At 42.0% G+C, this 19,482-nt stretch overlaps 1 protein-coding gene across 1 annotated transcript in view; it reads right to left on the reverse strand.

Moving 5' to 3' along the window:
• Positions 1–19,227, reverse strand: part of LOC128700690 (tubulin alpha-1A chain-like) — a 48,273-nt gene extending 29,046 nt beyond the window's left edge. Inside the window, exon 1 of the mRNA XM_070097096.1 lies at positions 19,002–19,227. Within this exon, the coding sequence (XP_069953197.1) occupies positions 19,002–19,004 (3 nt within the window). The 5' untranslated portion in view covers positions 19,005–19,227. The remainder of the gene's footprint in view (positions 1–19,001) is intronic.
• Positions 19,228–19,482: the final 255 nt, after the last annotated feature.

Below are 19,482 nucleotides of genomic sequence, written 5' to 3' on the forward strand. Positions count from 1 at the left end.
TTCAACTGAGGGACTGATTACCTCAAACTCCTCTCTTTCTTCAACCTTTCTCTGCATTGGACTGAAGAAGCCACTGTCTGGCGAAACGTTTCCAGAATAAAGATACCCAAATACTGCACTAGTGTCTCGGTTTATCAACTTACCTGTTTTGTAAACCATTTATTCATACCTGTAGGTTACTTACCTCTTCTACCTTCACGTTTATTTTCCCAACGGATTTAGAGCATCCCCCTGATTATGATAATAATAACAACCTACGTCTATTAAGGTTTTTGCTTCTGTTTTGCTAAATCCTCCTCATCTATAAGAATATTGACAAAACTGTGAATAATGCATACGTAGATGGTTCAGTCAGGTTAAATATAGGTAAGTCTGGATACTAAGGGATAGGTGTTCATTATAACCAGACACGGGTACACCATTACACTTCAAAATAATTCCGGCATGTTCATATATCTTTGCAAAATTATATAATTCTTAGTATTCAGTTGCTTAATTGCTGTTCATAATATAATTCCTTACGGATTAATTACTATGAATGTGTATTAGGTATAAAGGCCAACATAATTCTTTGTTAATCAATGTCTTAGTAGTAATAATGGTTACCAAGAGAGAACAAGGAAGACGGGAGGTAGCGAAGCAGGGTGAGGGGAAGACAGGAGGTAGGGAAGCTAGGTGAGGGGAAGACAGGAGGTAGCGAAGCAGGGTGAGGGGAAGATAGGAGGTAGCGAAGCAGGGTGAGGGGAAGACAGGAAGCAGCAAAGCAGGGTGAGGGGAAGACGGGAGGTAGTGAAGCAGGGTGAGGGGAAGACAGGAGGTAGGGAAGCTAGGTGAGGGGAAGACAGGAGGTAGCGAAGCAGGGTGAGGGGAAGATAGGAGGTAGCGAAGCAGGGTGAGGGGAAGACAGGAGGTAGCGAAGCAGGGTGAGGAGAAGACAGGAGGTAGCGAAGCAGGGTGAGGGGAAGACGGGAGGTAGTGAAGCAGAGTGAGGGGAAGACAGGAGGTAGCGAAGCAAGGTGAGGGGAAAACAGGAGGTAGCGAAGCAGGGTGAGGGGAAGATAGGAGATAGCGAAGCAGGGTGCGGGGAAGACAAGAGGTAGCGAAGCAGGGTGAGGGGAAGACGGGAGGTAGCGAAGCAGGGTGAGGGGAAAACAGGTTAGCGAAGCAGGGTGAGGGGAAGACAGGATGTTCCCGAAGCAGGGTAAGTGCTAGACAAGAGGTAGCGAAGCAAGATAAGCAAGAAGACAGGAGGTAGCGAGGCAAGATGAGCAAGAAGACAGGAGGTAGCGAAGCAAGATAAGCAAGAAGACAGGTTAGTGAAGCAGGGCGAGTGGGAGACAAGGTAGTGAAACAGGGCGAGTGGAGAGACAATTTAGCGAAGTAGGGTGAGTGGAGAGACAGGTTAGTGAAGCAGGGTGAGTGGAGAGACAGGTTAGTGAAACAGGGTGAGTGGAGAGACAGGTTAGTGAAGCAGGGTGAGTGGGAGACAGATTAGTAAATCAGGCTGAGGGGAGATAGTGGGAGCAAAGGAGAGACATTGTGATTATGGGAGATTGTAAGATAATGAGGTAGTGAGAAAGGAATAGTTAGTGGAAACTAGAGACAGTCTGACAAGACGGCCCGCATCAGACACCGGGCCACCACCTGTATTGACCCACCACCCTAATCATCACGACAACCATCACCCCCTCTCCATCATCACGACAACCATCACCCCCTCTCCATCATCACGACATCCACCACCACCCCATCATCGTGACATCCACCACCACCCCTATCATCATCACAACCACCACCCCACTCTCATCACAGCCACTACCCTCGTCCCATCATCATAACCATCACCCCAGCATATATATGGGGATTACTAATAGATCCCTGGTTGTCTTCAAGAAGGCGCTGGACAGGCACCTAAAGTCAGTACGTGATCAGCCGGGCTGTGGTTCTTAAGTCGGTTTACGAGCTGACAGCTGTAACAGCCTGGTTGATCAGACCCTGATTCACCACGATACCTGGTCTCAGACCGGGCCGTGGGGGCACTGACCCCCAAAACCCTCTTCAGGTACACCACCACCCCCATCATCACGGCAACCACCACAACCACCCCTATCATCACGACAACCACCACCACCCTAACCCTCCCAACCATCATCCCACCGCGCCCACCATCACTCTATCCACCTCCACCAAAACCCTCCAAACCACTATCCTACCTCGTCACTCACCCCCCCCCAACCACTATCCCACCTCGTCAATCACCCTTCTAACCACTATCCTACCGTGTCACTCACCCTCCCAAACACCACTCTACCTCGTCAATCACCCTTCTAACCACTATCCTACCTTGTCACTCACCCTCCCAAACACTACTCTATCCCGTCAATCACCCAGCCCACCTCTTCCGCCAGTTGAGGAATTTCAGCGTTTTAGTAGTTTGGGCAGTTTGGTAGCTCGGGCAGTTTATTTGATAGTTTGGGCAATTGACTGGTCGTTTGGGAAGTTGTTTGGTATTTTGGACTGTTTGGGTAACTTTGAGAGTTTGGGCACCGTGTTTGGTAGCCTGGATAACCTGTTTGGAAGTCTGGACAACCTATTTGATAGCAGTGTGTTTGGCAGTTTAGGCAGTTTGTTTGGTAATTTGGGCAGGTCGTTTGGTAGTTTGGACACCTTTTTCGATAGTTTGGACACCTTGTTTGACAGTTTGGACACCCTGTTTGGTAGTTTGGACACTTTGTTTGGTAGTCTGGACAAATTGTTTAGGCAGGTCATTTATACCAGGCACTTCACGCTGTGCGTCCTAGCAGCATTGCTGCGTGTCTCCGATGGACAAATAGTTATTGTGATTATATTCGCAAAAACATTGACTATAATAATAATAATAATAATAATAATAATAATAATAAATGTACTCCTTGTTATATAACTGTGATCTCTGCAACTGGCTAAAAAAAAGGCATCGCCCTCTGCGCCCCCCTCAGGTGATGCAAGATGCCATCTGTGTTACTAGAGCTCTTTCAGTGAGGTGGCTACGAAACACTGGTTTGTCTTGTGTTTCCATGAGGCAGGTTTTAAACTTATTAGTCACGTGTATTAAGTTATTTTCTAGAAATATACGAATTAGAGGAGAGAAAAATAAAGGAGAGTCCTCCCTCTCTCCTTTCACATTTACCAGGGCCCAATCTCGACGTCCTTCGCCACCTCTTCTCACCCTGTGCCCCTCTTCCTCTACTCTCTCCAGTCCTCATCTTCCTCTTCAGCCTCCTCATCCCTTCTCGTCCTTCTGAATTTCATGCTTCATATTTGCTTATGCTTTTACTGTCTCTATTATTTCCCCTTCACTTTGCCCAACAACTCATTAAGAGTGTATTTTTGCTCTCCCTTTCTTTCTCACCCTACCTTCTCCCTTCCTGTTTTTTACGTATGTCCCCTAGTCTCCCTTTTCCCCATCACTCTTAATATCCCCTCTATTCCTCTCCTCTCGAGCACGCGCTGCGATGGATCATTTAATGAGTGGCAGCTGTTACGTGACTAATTACAAGCAGACGTAAGTGTCATTTGTTATTACCAACACACGCACACTGTCTGGCGCCCACAGTGTATACAAACTGAGGTATTGTATATATCTGAGTATATACAGTAAGGTGACTAATACAGGCACTGTCTGGCACCCCACACACCGAAGGGAATGTACATCTAAACGTAAATGCATCCACAAAGTTTGTCTGACTCATCTTTTTAAGGTTAGAGTATTTTGATGTCAGTGTGCATGTGAATTGCAGCCTTAATGACTCAGATGTAAATAAGAGGATTTTAAAGTAGCTACCTGCCACCCCTTCCATGCTGGTCCCTAACATGCAGGTGTGTAACCATGTCTGCAACATGTTTATTATTATTTTCATGAGGCAGCACTATTGCTGTAGAGGAGAGGAGAAGGGTTATACAGCACCTGAGGAATGGGAGGTTGATTCAACACAATAGAAGAGGCTTATTCAATTCCTTGATCAAGAGCCAACAACAAGTATCAAGGCACTTCAATGCTTTCGCAATACTTTCGCGTTGATCTCTATCATTTTGAATGAGATTCAACACTATGTACCTCAGTCCTGCCATATTTCCTTTCCAACTTAGGAACCTCTAACAGGTACAAAACAGATGACGCAAGCGTGGTACCGCACCACCACAACGCTTACCCTTATTAACACTTCCAGATAAGAAAGTATATTTCTCGCATGCTTTACGTGAGGAAATGTATCACGCAAGGGAGAGGTCTCCCTTTCCCCCTCCTCCCCCCCCTCTCTCTCTCTCTCTCTCTGCAGCACTACGTGAAAACCTAAACCAAACATTAATATTCGCACCAAGCTACTCTGTGACCGCCTCTATATATTGGAAGTGTTCTCAAATTTGGCTGATATGAAATTAGGCAAATCTGAAGGAAATTTTTTAGACATGTTCTACCTTCTGAAAAAAGAAAGCACAGGTGGTGACACAACAGAAACTGACACACAACAGAAGCTACTATAACGCAACATCGTAAGCTAATTCAACAGAAGTTAGTTTAATATGTTTATTATGCACCCCATACCCATCCTGTGGGCGGTAGTCAAAAGATTACAGAGGTACATAATTGGTCCAGGGACTGGACTCCAAAGATTTGATAGCTGAGCAAGTTACAGAGGTAATGAACTCACAATTTACAAAGGTAATGAACTCACAATTTACAAAGGTAATGAACTCCAGGTAGGTCTGGTCACAATCATGACAAGTTACAAAGGTATTTACAGATTACAGAGGTACGTATTGGGTCCAGGTACTGGGCCCCCAAAGTTTTGATAGCTGAACTAGGTACAAAGGTAATGAGCTCAAGTTACGAAGGTAATGAATTCTGTAAGAATGGTTACTTACGTTTATACATGGCTACAATCCTGAATAAATTATAGTGTAATGAGCAATTCACACTTCCACACCCGGTCACAACTATAATGAGTTATTAGTGCAAATATTGATTGTTGAGTCACACACACACACACACACACACACACACACACACACACACACACACACACACACACACACACACACACACACACACACACACACACACACACACGCACACGCACACGCGCACACGCACACGCACACACGCACACTTGTCAGGAAGACAGCAGCGAGTCATGGTACGTGGCGAGGTGTCAGAGTGGGCACCTGTGACCAGCGGGGTCCCACAGGGGTCAGTCCTAGGACCAGAGCTGTTTCTGGTATTTGTGAACGACATGACGGAAGGAATAAACTCTGAGGTGTCCCTGTTTGCAGATGACGTGAAGTTGATGAGAAGAATTCACTCGATCGAAGACCAGGCAGAACTACAAAGGGATCTGGACAGGCTGCAGACCTGGTCCAGCAATTGGCTCCTGGAGTTCAATCCCACCAAGTGCAAAGTCATGAAGATTGGGGAAGGGCAAAGAAGACCGCAGACGGAGTACAGTCTAGGGGGCCAGAGACTACAAACCTCACTCAAGGAAAAAGATCTTGGGGTGAGTATAACACCAGGCACATCTCCTGAAGCGCACATCAACCAAATAACTGCTGCAGCATATGGGCGCCTAGCAAACCTCAGAACAGCATTCCGACATCTTAATAAGGAATCATTCAGGACCCTGTACACCGTGTACGTTAGGCCCATATTGGAGTATGCGGCACCAGTTTGGAACCCATACCTAGCCAAGCACGTAAAGAAACTAGAGAAAGTGCAAAGGTTTGCAACAAGACTAGTCCCAGAGCTAAGAGGTATGTCCTACGAGGAGAGGTTAAGGGAAATCAACCTGACGACACTGGAGGACAGGAGAGATAGGGGGGACATGATAACGACATACAAAATACTGAGAGGAATTGACAAGGTGGACAAAGACAGGATGTTCCAGAGATTGGACACAGTAACAAGGGGACACAGTTGGAAGTTGAAGACACAGATGAATCACAGGGATATTAGGAAGTATTTCTTCAGCCACAGAGTAGTCAGTAAGTGGAATAGTTTGGGAAGCGATGTAGTGGAGGCAGGATCCATACATAGCTCTAAGCAGAGGTATGATAAAGCTCACGGCTCAGGGAGAGTGACCTAGTAGCGATCAGTGAAGAGGCGGGGCCAGGAGCTCGGACTCGACCCCCGCAACCTCAACTAGGTGAGTACAACTAGGTGAGTATAACTAGGTGAGTACACACACACACGCACACACACACACACACACTCACACAAAAAAAACACAAATAGGTGAGTACACACACACACACACACACACACACACACACACACTCACACACCCACACTCACACACCCACACTCACACACCCACACTCACACACCCACACTCACACACCCACACTCACACACCCACACTCACACACCCACACTCACACACCCACACTCACACACCCACACTCACACACCCACACTCACACACCCACACTCACACACCCACACTCACACACCCACACTCACACACCCACACTCACACACCCACACTCACACACCCACACTCACACACCCACACTCACACACCCACACTCACACCCACACTCACACACCCACACTCACACAAACCCACACTCACACACAAACCCACACACACACCCACCCACACACACACACACAGATACTGCGGGGAATAGACAAGGTGGACAGATATAGGATGTTCCAGAAGGGGGACACAGGGACAAGGGGTCACAACTGGAAGCTGAAGACTCAGACGAGTCACAGGGACGTTAGGAAGTATTTCTTCAGTCATAGAGTTGTCAGGAAGTGGAATAGCCTAGCAAGTGAAGTAGTGGAGGCAGGAACCATACATAGTTTTAAGAAGAGGTATGATACAGCTCAGGAAGCAGAGAGAGAGAGGACCTAGTAGAGATCAGTGAAGAGGCGGGGCCAGGAGCCGAGTCTCGACCCCTGCAACCACAATTAGGTGAGTACAATTAGGTGAGCACACACACACACACACACACACACACATGGTACTGCATTATTTACAGCTAGCAAAGTCAGGGTATTTCTCCAGAATGGTCTGTAATATACCACTGTGGATAAAATACTTTGCCATTTCTTGAACATTTCTGAGTGAGTTGTTTCTAAATTCATTAATTTGATCACACTCCAGTACATAATGATGCAAGGTGTGACAATAGTCCATCTGGCAAAGTTTACATTTCGTTTGGTCTACATCTGGTGGTGCGAAAGATACTTGTAACCCAGCCGGAGCCGGGCAGTAGTGACATCCAAGAGTCTGCTTATCTTGTTGGATGCACCATAGACACGTGGCTCCTCCTGCATGATGGAATGATGATAGATGGACTGACTCGTGTCAATCTCCCTAAGTCTTAAGTCAATAAAGTTCATTTGAAGTTCTTTTCGTATTATTGTTCTCAAACTGCTAACTGACAACCCAAGATTGTAATCTACCCCCTCTTTGAAAGCATAAAGCTTAGCCAATTTATCAGTTGTATCATGCATCTGAAGACCAATGTGAGATGGAATCCACAGCATGTGCACTCTGACTCCACTGTCCACAATCTTACCATACCTGTGTCTGGCTTCTGACACAAGCATGCCACAATTTATACTTAATGAGTTGAGAGCATTTATGGATGACAGAGAATCAGTTACAATTAAAGTGTCAACCTTAGATACATGGACACATTTGAGTGCAAGGAGTATGGCAAACAGTTCTGTTTGAAGGATAGAGGCCCAGTTATTGATGCGTGCTCCAATTTCTTTATGAGAGCCATCACTCTGTGTGACAACAGCAGCACTAACAGCTGCACCAGTAGATTGGTGAACAAAAGCATCAACACACAAATAAAATCAGTAACGCAAAACAGGAGCTAATACTATAACAACTAATACACAAACAGGTGCTACTAACAAAACAGGAGCTGCTAACGCAACAGGCACTGCTAAAAACATAGCTACTAACGCAACATGAGTTACAGGAACTACACACAACGTGCACTAATAAACAGAAGTTATTGAACTACACACAACGGAACCACTAATAAACAGAAGCTACTGAACTACACACAAGAGGAAACACTAATAAACAGAAGCTACTGAACTACACACAACGTGAACCACAAACAAACAGAAGCTACTAACACAAGAACCACTACCAAACAACTTCCCAACACGCAACAGAAGCTATTAACAGTCTTCTGCTACTCTCAACAACCGAGTACAAACCGGGAACAGTTGGTGGTGGCACCCGTATGTCTGCCTCCCGGTTCAATAAGTCAATACCTTGCGACGTCAGCAATCAGTAACTTCATGTATGGAGTTGACCACGCCTTGTTCTTGGGTCAAAGGTAAAGTATACGGCGTAATTTGGTAAGCGCTGGCCATAACGTCTCGAGTTAGAAAGTATCCACAAGATTCTTGAGACACAACAAAAGCCCCTGCGGCGCGGTCCCACAAGTAGCATAACACAGAAGTCCACTACTATACAGGGTGTTCACAAAAAATAATCCTTGATTTCAAACAGGTATAACATGTAACTTTATTGAAATAATCTTTCACAGTTAGTAGCTTCAGATGCAGGGTTGTATTCAGTTTCTTGTGGTACAGGGTAGTCCATCAATCAAGATTGATGGACTGAACACATCGACTCAAGGTTGAGGGACTGATTACCTCATTCTCCTCCTGTTCTTCAAATTTCTCCTACGTATGGAATGATGAAGCCACTGTGTGGCGAAACGTTTCCTCAATAAAGATACCCAAGAGTTGCACATGTGTCTAATTTATCAACATGTCGGTTCTCTGAACCATTCATCTACAAATCGATGCGATAGTCCAGTTCGGTCCAGACGCTCTGCAGCGTATCTGGTGTTATCATGCGAACTGCTTCAGTGATCGAAATTTTCAGCTCCTCCAGGGTTGCAGGGTAGTGGTGGTACGCAAACTGTGCTTTTCATGTACCCCCAAAGAAAGAAGACACAAACAGGACCGGTGACCTCGCAGGCCACTTGCAGACTTTCTTTGCGACTTTCTTTGGGGGCACGTGAAGAGCACAGTTTACGTACCACCACTACCTTCATCCCTGGAGGAGCTGAAAATTTCGATCACTGAAGTAGTTCGCATGATACCAGATATGCTGCAGAGCGTCTGGACCAAACTGGACTATCGCATCGATGTCTGCTAAGCAACCAAAGGGGCGCACATTGAGTGCCTTTAATGCTACCCTATACCACATGAAACTAAATGAAATCCTGCATCTGAAGCTACTAACTATGAAAGATTATTACTCTAAAGTTACATTTTATACCTATTTGAAATCAGGGAGTGTTTTTATGGACACCCTATATAATGAATGGAACGTCATCTCACAACACAACAATCCAGTATAATGAATGTAACGTTACCCCAAAACACAACAGTCCATTGTAACGAGTATAACATCACACCCACAACACAGCCGTCCGTTATAATGAGTGTAACGCCACGTGACCACAAAAAATGTTGGGATGAGGAAGACAAGCTGTTGGAATTTTTTCTCGCCCACGTCTGTAAATCTTGAGTGAGAAGATCCCAAAGTTCAAGGGGATTACGGAGCTTTTGCTCTCTCGTTCTCTCTTTCTCTCAGCGTGGGAGAGGGAGGGGATAGTTGGCAAAGATATTTATCAAAATTGTATATTTTAAAATCTTATTTTTTTTAAGTAAGGAAAATATGAGAAGGAAAAATAAAAGCATTTCTATATATCCTAATGAAAACTTCATATTAGGTCGGGAAAGAAGCGAATGAAACAACCTCTGAAAATATCAGGCAAGTTTCCTTGTTTTCTGTGAGGATTACACTGGCTCAGCAGGATCTTGAGCCTGACTTTGTTATCCCGGGGGAAAGTTTATGTTGTGGAGGTATTTGTTGTGGAGAAGAGAAAGGAGGAACGGTAGGGAAGAAAATGAAGATGGGAAGGAAAGGTAGAAAGAGGTTGGGACGGAAAGAAAGGAGGGAGGGATGGAAAGACAGGAGAAAATGAGAGAAGAGAAGACAGCAAAAGAAATGAATAGGAAAGAAATGAAAGATGAGGGAATAGAAGACGGGAAGAAAGTAAAGAAAGAAAATGTAAGGAATAAAGTAGAAAAAGGAAGATAATGAGAAAAAATGAGAAAAATTGGGGGTTATGGAATTTGGAGACAGCTGCCACTGAAAAGTCTTGCAGTGTTCTGTAAGATCAAAGCTCTCATTCACTCACTAAAGTACATATTCAAACAACACAGCTAGACCAATACCAGTCATTAAACAATGAGGCCAGAAAATTAAAAAAAAATCGAATTAGGCTAAGCGCTTCACCAGAAATGTCAAAGGTTTTTACAGCCACTCTGGTGATTATAACAGTAATGCCTAAGGTGGTAAGGTGAGAACCTAGGCCTTAGTGCATGTTATTAAAACGTGAAACACAGTCAGTGGCACGCTGTAAGCTGCACAGACACGTACTGGATTCCCTCCAAGCTGGTTAACTGTTATCTCCATAAGTGAATCAGTGTCCACAGAGAATAGTCTCATATCGATGATTCCTGTGGAAGGATAACCCAATATCCACGTTATGCTGAACTCTGTTCCTATGTAGGACTTATTAGGACCGCCAGTCTCCTATTAAATAATCCTGCACTTGGTCCAGAAAGACACAATAAAGCGTGCTATAGTGTACTCTTCAGTAACCTTCGCCTCCGCACCTGCCAGTTTATTACTACATTCGACATGTCTCGGGGACCAACAACTACAAGCCCTTTACTTGCTGATAAATGAGACACATGTGCAATATCTGGGTACCTCTTTTTCTGGAAACGTTTCACCAGCCAGTGGCTTCTTCAGCCCAATGCAGAGAAAGGTGGAAGTGGAGGAGTTTGAGGTGAATCAGTCCCTCAAATTCCTTATCTTCCACCTTTCTCTGAACTGGATTCCCCTCAAGGAAGGTTCCTTGAAGCTGGTGAGGGGCTCTTGATCTAGGGAACCGGACCTGTGCTCCAGTTCCCTGAATTAAGCCTGAATACCTTCCATCCCTCCCCCACAGGCGCTGTATAATCCTACTGGTTTAGCGCTTCCCCTTTGACTATAATAACAGTAATCTGCACTGGACTGAAGAAGCCACTGGCTGGCGAAACGTTTCCAGAATAGAGATACCTAGATGTTGCACAAGTGTCTCATTTATCAATTTGACGGTTTTTCTAAATCATTTATTCACATCCTTTACTTGTGCAGGAAAGAAATACAGACCAAACACTCCTGAATGTTATGGACCGCAGTGTGCACTGTGGCATACGGTGTCAAAACCAGCACTCTGGGAGTTAGAAAACAGTAAAAAAAAAAAGTCCACTGTAGCCAACTATTAGGATGAGAGCAGTGATAGCAGTACCGAAAGTAGTAACTGCGAACAGAGGTGTGCAACACCTCACACGTCCAAAAGTGTAGGAACGCCCAGTGGTTTAGCAATGTCCAGAAATGTCCACTGGGTTAGACGATGTGGGACGCGTGGTCATGTCCACACCCTGCTGGCCTAAGCTTATAATGGATTACCAGTGATGCCCGGAAGTGGGAAGGGAGGTAGGGAATTCCATTTGACTCACGTAAATCACCTTCCCTCCCTCCCTTTGTGTCCCCTTTATATTCCTCTCTCGTCTCTCTCCTCTTTCTTTTTTTCTCTGTGCGAATATGCATGTAAGTATGTATGCATATGTATGTATGTGTATATGTATGTACTCACCTTATTGTGGTTGCAGGAGTCGAGACTCAGCTCCTGGCCCCACCTCTTCACTACGTATGTGTATATGTATGTATGTATGTATATATATATATGTGTATATGTGTATGGATGTGTGGTTGGATATACCATGACATCCACATTTCTCTTGTTCCACCCTCTTTCTCTCCTGTGTATAATTCTTCTTGGCCCCCCACTCTGGGATAAAGCAGATATCTTCATAAAAATTCCATTGCTCCTGAGTATGGGATAGACTATCTCGGGAGTTGGTAATTTCCAAGTGACAGTAACTTCAGCTATGCTGCAAGGAAACCTCTGGAACACCCGTAGCTTATGAACCTTTGCTGGAATGCTTGATAATATTCTCATTACCCTACTGAAGTCTCCCAGCTCAGGATGACACATTTCAACACCTTGTACGAGCCTCATCTTGTGTGATGAGATATGACAAGGAAACATAGCTACCTTTTGTTCCCACTGTGTAATTATCATACAGAACAGGGTAACAACATACTGATGATGGATCCAATTTTGCTGAAAATCTTCTCTCTCTCTCTCTCTCTTTCTTAGTCCCTTGATTAACAACTGTCTTATCGTGTTCACTCTCCCTCTCATTTATTTACCTACATCCTTCTCGACTCTTCCCTTTCATCCCTTCTCATTTTTTTCTTAAGTGTTCTTTCCTGCGCTTCCTCCTTTGTTCTTTCATTTTTTTTTCTTATTCTCTATACATCCTTCATTCATGTCTTCCCACTGCTGGACCCTTCCTTCTGTCCCGATCATTGTTCTTTTTATCCCATCTCATTTTCCACCTATCTTCTGTTTCCTTATCTCCTCTCTCCTTCCTTTCCTTTTAACTCTTCGTCCCTCTCTCCCTTTATCCCCTCTTCCTCTCCGCCGCTCTCCCCTCTGGCTTACTTCCGACTCTCCTCTTCCTGCTTCCCGCCCATCAGCTGACTAGGGCAAATTACCCACAATGAGTGTGGACACGCTATCAAGTATAGTTTCTCGTTTCATCCTAAGTCAACTTGCTGAGTATGTGTTCCTGATTAAAGTGGTACCATGTGCCGTTTGGCGTAATGGTTACCCTTATAAATCATTATTTTCTTTGCTAGTGACATTGTAGTGTTTTTGTATGCATTCTCACTTTTAGTGACAGCGGGAGTATGTCCTTTTGCGTCTGTTCGTCAATCCTATTATCCATTTGCCTAACCGTCCGTGAAGTCGTTCGACTATCCGTCCGTTAATTCGTCTACCCAGTTCTCAAACCATCCGTCCGTACGTTCTACTATCCGTCCATTAACACTATCGATCTCCGATCATTAAACTTACACAACCGACAAGCCTGGTTCGATTCGTGCTGGAGCCGTAAAGCCGGGTTTGTGGCTTACCGAACTGCGTACCTTGTTCCAAGGTTCGTAGGTTCGAGTCTCCTTCAGCCAAAGATCAATGTTTGTGTATATTTCGCCTGCTCTTGCGAATTCCTTGCATATATATATATATATATATATATATATATATATATATATATATATATATATTGGGTGTGTGGAGGGATATGTTGTGTATCTTTATACGTATATGCTTCTAAACTGTTGTATTCTGAGCACCTCTGCAAAAACAGTGATAATGTGTGTGGTGAAAGTGTTGAATGATGATGAAAGTATTTTCTTTTTGGGGATTTTCTTTCTTTTTTGGGTCACCCTGCCTCGGTGGGAGACGGCCGACTTGTTGAAAAAAAAAAAAAAAAAAAAAAAAAAAAATATATATATATATATATATATATATATATATATATATATATATATATATATATATATATATATATATATATATATATATATATATATATATATATATAATATATATCTATATATATAATGGGATTTTTCTGTATTTTAAGAACACCAATAATGTATATTATTTTAATATTCTTAATTGTTATTACAGTAATTGCTTATGGCAATAACTAAATTTGTCCGAACTGCAACACAATGCAGACATTCACATGGACTCCATGTCTGTAACAGTGTGTAATTACTGAGTGCCATAATTTACTCTAATAACTGCAAAGGAGTAGAATCAGCTTTATTACGGAATGACAATTTTATGACTATGCGAAAGTTTGCCAATTTATGAACACAGAGAGTGTATAGAGAGAGAGGGGGGGAGGGAGGTGCTACCTGAGCCTAGTACTGTGTTAAACATGCTATTTTGCTGTAAGACAACTTAGTGGTATGTTAATACTTGGTAGTCAGTTTAAAGCACTGCAGTTTACATCTGCCATCCCAACACTCTAAAATAAATATCTTTCAAGGGAGTCCCTTCATGCCGGTGAAGGGCTCTTGTTGCAAGGAACTGCAACTTCCCTTCCCTTCGTTGAATCAAGTTTCTACTTCCCTATAACTGTATGACCCGTAAAGGTTTAATGCTTACCCACGAATTTAATAAGGAAAGATACATGTAATTATTATGTAATGTATATCTAAGAAACGGACATTATCTTAGACTCTTCAGATATGATCGTTCAGGCTTCGCTAAAAGTGTCGAGTGGTCGCTGCGAGTTAACTTCGTCCCTCATGTCGTATTGTTAAAACTTCTCGTAAAGCGCCGGTGAAAATTTAGTCATGATAAACTATTATGGTGGGCGAGCAGTCTTCAAGAAGTCTCTGGAAGCAAGGGCCATCTTTAAGAGGTCTGCATGTTGTCAACTCACCTCCCGGCACCCCCTTCCCCCCACCTCTCTCTCTCTTAGCTGATGAACCTTTATTGGATTACTTGCCGATATCCTCATTACCCTGTTGAAGTTTCCTAGCACAAGCTGACCGATTTCAACACTGTTATGAGGCCCATCCTGCCTCTTGTAATATAACAGGAAAACAGCTTTTGTTCCCACTGTGTAACCATCATGTAGCAACACATTGCTGATGTATCTAAATATGCTCAATACATAAAAATCTTTCGTACTTTAACCTTACATCTACCACATTCAATTTTCTTCATTTTTCACTTATTCAATAATCACTAGCCTGTGGCTCGCCGCTTGTCTACTTTATTATCTACTATCAAACTGCGTAAGTCATCATCTATCACAATTTTCACTTCCTCTTCAACTCGTCCTTCAAACGGTACTTGAGTTTTCATCCGCAGTGAAGGTCGTTTTCTGGCTCATCTGAACATCTTAAATCAAGTATTTGTAATTATAGTTTATGCTAACCTAATTTAACCCATAACTACGTAGAGTTAAGAGAAAAAAAATTAAACCTTCTAGCAGCGCAGGACATACGGCATTCCTAAGAACACTGTTCTTCAGAGTACGTATTTTGTTTTCCTTAGAGCATTGTTCTTCAGAGTATGTACAGTATATTGTTTTCTTTAAAGCAGTGTTCTTCAGAGTACACATATTGTTTTCCTTAGAGCAGTGTTCTTCAGTGTTCATATGGTTTTTCTTAGAGAAGTGTTCTTCAGAGTACGCATATTGTTTTCCTTTGAGTAGTGTTCTTCAGAGTACACATACGGTTTTCCTTAGAGTACGCATATAATTTTTCTTAAGAGATGTGTTATTCAATACTGAATCGCGACATGTTTGTCGCTTGGTGGCAATGTCAAAAAATTGACCATGAAGAGGTAAATTTCAAAATGAGAATGATGATTCATAATATACACCTTAGAATTCCTGAGGGATTGGTCCCAAATCTGCACACCGAAATCACTCCCAACGAAAACAAGAAGCTAGGTTAGGAATTACCAACAGATCTCTACATGTCTTCAAGAGGGACCCCGAAATCATCTACTGGTAATCAGTTTAATTTGTAATTAATAGTATGGCTTGACTAAGTAAACAAACAAAAAAATATATTTGCTTTTCTACTATGTCACTTTTTTCACTCAATACAGGATATGTGATATTACTGAAGTGGGTCGTAGGTAAAAAAAAAAAAATGAACACTGCCTTCAAGCATCAATATCCCATGCTCACTAGCTGGGCTGCCCATCCTCTAACCCAAAACAGTGCTTGGGGACACCAACATATTTGAGAAGCAACTGTTGAAGAATAAATTTCAACAGTTAGAGGACTTTTAGTTAATTAATTAATTATTAACTTCTAACAGGTTCTGGGCAAATCGTTCGTGTTAAATTAACTCTTAATTATTTGTCTAATAATTATGACGAGTTAGGTTCTAACCCTACCCGTACCGTGGTTTGTTAAAACCTCTTGATTGCAAGGACAGAGGAACTCGCCTATACACCGGAATCATGCACAATTTAATCAATAATATAGGTATTACAACAGAGTTTAGACAGACATACGCAACTCTGCACGTATATGATAAAAAAGAGGCTGCAGATGTATCAACCTAGACTTTCAGAAGGTTTTTGATATGGTTTCTCCGAAGACTTTTTCAAAAGCAAAGGATCTTAGAGTTTAGATTTTGCTGCTAGTTCGAAGCGGCTAGTTCGCCGGGTTACCATCTGGAAAAGACCAGGGCCGGGACAGCACCGGCGAACCTACAACTTAAGAAGCCGCTAGTTGACTGTGCTCCCCATACATATTTTGTGGATGAAGGCTCAAGAGACTATAGATACACCAAAATATTTAGGAATTAAGCCCTAAAAGGGTTGATAGGAGTTCCTCTGGGTGTAGAGATATCCGTACATAGTTTAAAAACTGGTTGATTATTATTGCTATTATTATTATTATTATTATTATTATTATTATTATTATTATTATATTCTGCGCCTGGAGGATGAGAGCTCTTTCCCAACATCAAGGTATCCTGAAGAGACTGGTTAAGACTCAACTGAATTATTCTCTAGAGGAAATGTTTTGAAAAGGCTAGACATAACAGCCTGCCCCAAGGGTCAATCAAAATGTTATAAACACAATGAAGTGTATCCATGAAACGTGCATACACCGAGAAGTACATTTGTTCAGAGTATATGTACGGTAAAGCACAGTATTTTCCAGTATATGCACCGAGTATACTTCATTCCCTATTTTGGAGATTAAGGTATCAGGGTTTTTGCTAGAACGAGTTCACAACTGACAAATTGATGGGTGTCCAGCGACAAGCGACAATAATACCTCACGTTAGATTATATTCACTGCTGTAAGGTGAAAATTAAGCCTTAATACAAGTATTTAAAATTATATTCGTCATAACACAATAAACATAGCAATTTAAGTATTCAATCAAACTAGAACCAATGGCTGTAAAACTATAAACAGAGGATTATAGTCAGAGTGAAATATAATCACACTTTTTCTTGAGTGGTAGGTACAAGGAATAAATAATAATTAATAATTAAAGAAATGAGAGCAATACCGTATATATATATATATATATATATATATATATATATATATATATATATATATATATATATATATATATATATATATATATATATATATATATATATATATATATATATATATATATATATATATATATATATATATATATATATATATATATATATATATATATATATATATATATATATATATATATATATATATATATATATATATATATATATATATATACACATACACATAAAATGGGTTGTAGAGACATTGCGCTCCCTTCGCGTGCCGCTTTCAGTAAATATTAGCCTAGTCCACTGCTCCATTAGTTTTTTATATTCTTTGTCCACGTTACTTTGTGGTCTCGGCCACCATCATATAGATTTTCTCCTTCCCTTGTACTCCCATTCCTCTACTCACACACATTTCTTCCCTTCACACACACATCCCTTTACACCTGCCACACCTCTCAAACACCCAATCCTGCCTTCACACACCCATTCCTCCCTTCTGTCCACATAAATTCTTAACTTACACCCTATCCCCCCTTCCCTCCACACACCCAGTACTCCCTGCCCTTCACATACTCATTCCTTCCTTCCCTCCACTTAATATGGGCATCAATTTTACCAATTAGCCACTAATAACCAGTGACTATTCTATCACTCAATTCACGAATTCGGCAACCTAACAACCCACGAACTCAGAAAATCTACCAAATCTACTCAATTATCAATTAGCTTGTTCTCCGTTCTCAGCAGCCACTCAGCGCAATGGCAGTAGATCTTCCAGCTGTATTGATTATATCTAAGTGTTCCTGACAACGGCTTGGTTGCTGTAGAAGTTACCGTAGTGTGGATAGCAGTGCTCGTAGGTTAAAAATATCAGCAGGGAAGCGCTAAACCCATAAGGGTCATACACCGGCTGGGGGACTGGAAGCAATATGGTTCGATTCCATGAAGGTAGCTTCAATTTCTTGAATGAAGTGCCGTTCAGAATCAAACAATAATCTCCCCTTGAAGGGAAGTGGTCGTAGAAGTTATATTAATACCGATTATTAGTAGAGTACCCCTGTAATAAATGTTGTAGTTGTATTTATACTCTTTCCTTGGAATCTGGTTAAAAATTAAGCTACTCCCTCCACTTAAAGTCAGCGGACTGATATATAATTAACTTGAAACCATTCCAGCGCGTTACAGGTGACCACTGGATTCTTTTAACTGACGTTACTCAAGGAATCTTTTATAAGCGAATCATGCTTCCAGAATATAGGCGGAAACAAACTTTGGAAACCTATCAGCGAAGTTTAGCCTATGAACTACACGAGACAGACCGCAGTTCAAGACAATAATATCTATTATGTATTAATTCTTAAGTTTAAAAGAGTATTTAATATTCATATCCATAACAAATAACTATAACCAAATTATCGGCTACTGCAAATGAGAAACTATCGCATATTATGAATTTAAAAAAAAATTATTTCCAGTGACAGACAACTTCAGTGATATGAAAACAGTTCAGCGAATGAAGTCTGTAAATTAGTCAATGGGAATGGATTTTTATATACAGTAATTACATTTACTTCGGAGGTGAACCCAATATACAGTTTCAATTTTATACTATGGAAGTCGAGCTTCGATATACTAATTCTCCATTAAAGGGTGCAAGATATTTCGAAGCTATAATATCCGTAAACTAATAATAAAATTATTTAAATTAGGATGAAATTTGATTTTTTTTTTTGCGTAACTTGCGCGAAGGTAAGAAGGAATAATACTGGGGAAATAGGCGTAATGGGGCATATGTTCCAGTGAATTAAGAACCTGGCGAGGGTCACTTCTGAAAACCTTCAGAAGATCGATTTCAGAATGTCATACTAGGGTAGCAAGCCACGAGCCCGGCGGCCTTTAATGATCGCCATTTTCACACAAAATAAACAGTCTGTACTCACCATGTTTGTAGCTTATGTCCTATACACGGCAGAAAGAAGTGACGGGGTGTGTGGTGGGGGGAAAGGGGGAAAGTGTGAAGATGTACGGCCGTGAGCTTGCAAGAACGATAAGAAGCAGCCCTCGCAACACACTCGGCTTAACTACTCGCTGCTTGAGGGTGGGGCGCTCTTGTAGCTTCACATGCGTGCGCAACACACTCATACCTCCCTCCCTACCTCACACCACATTTATTCTCTTGCTGTTTCTCTTTCACTGAGGTTTACTTTCCTTCGTTTAGTTTTGGTTGTGTGTGTGTGGCACATCTGCGTGCGATTACGAAATACATTTTATTTTTTTTGTCGCATCTCTTTCAGTTTATCTAACTTCCTTGCTTCCATTGTAGCTTGACATGTACCACACTTTACCTGGGGATTTACCTTCATTATGCGCACCGCCCCTCGTGTGTATCCAAACAATTACATTTTTCACTCAAATTAATAA

This window comes from Cherax quadricarinatus, chromosome 56 (genome assembly GCF_038502225.1).
Source record: "Cherax quadricarinatus isolate ZL_2023a chromosome 56, ASM3850222v1, whole genome shotgun sequence".
In the NCBI taxonomy this organism is placed as follows: Eukaryota; Metazoa; Arthropoda; class Malacostraca; order Decapoda; family Parastacidae; genus Cherax; species Cherax quadricarinatus.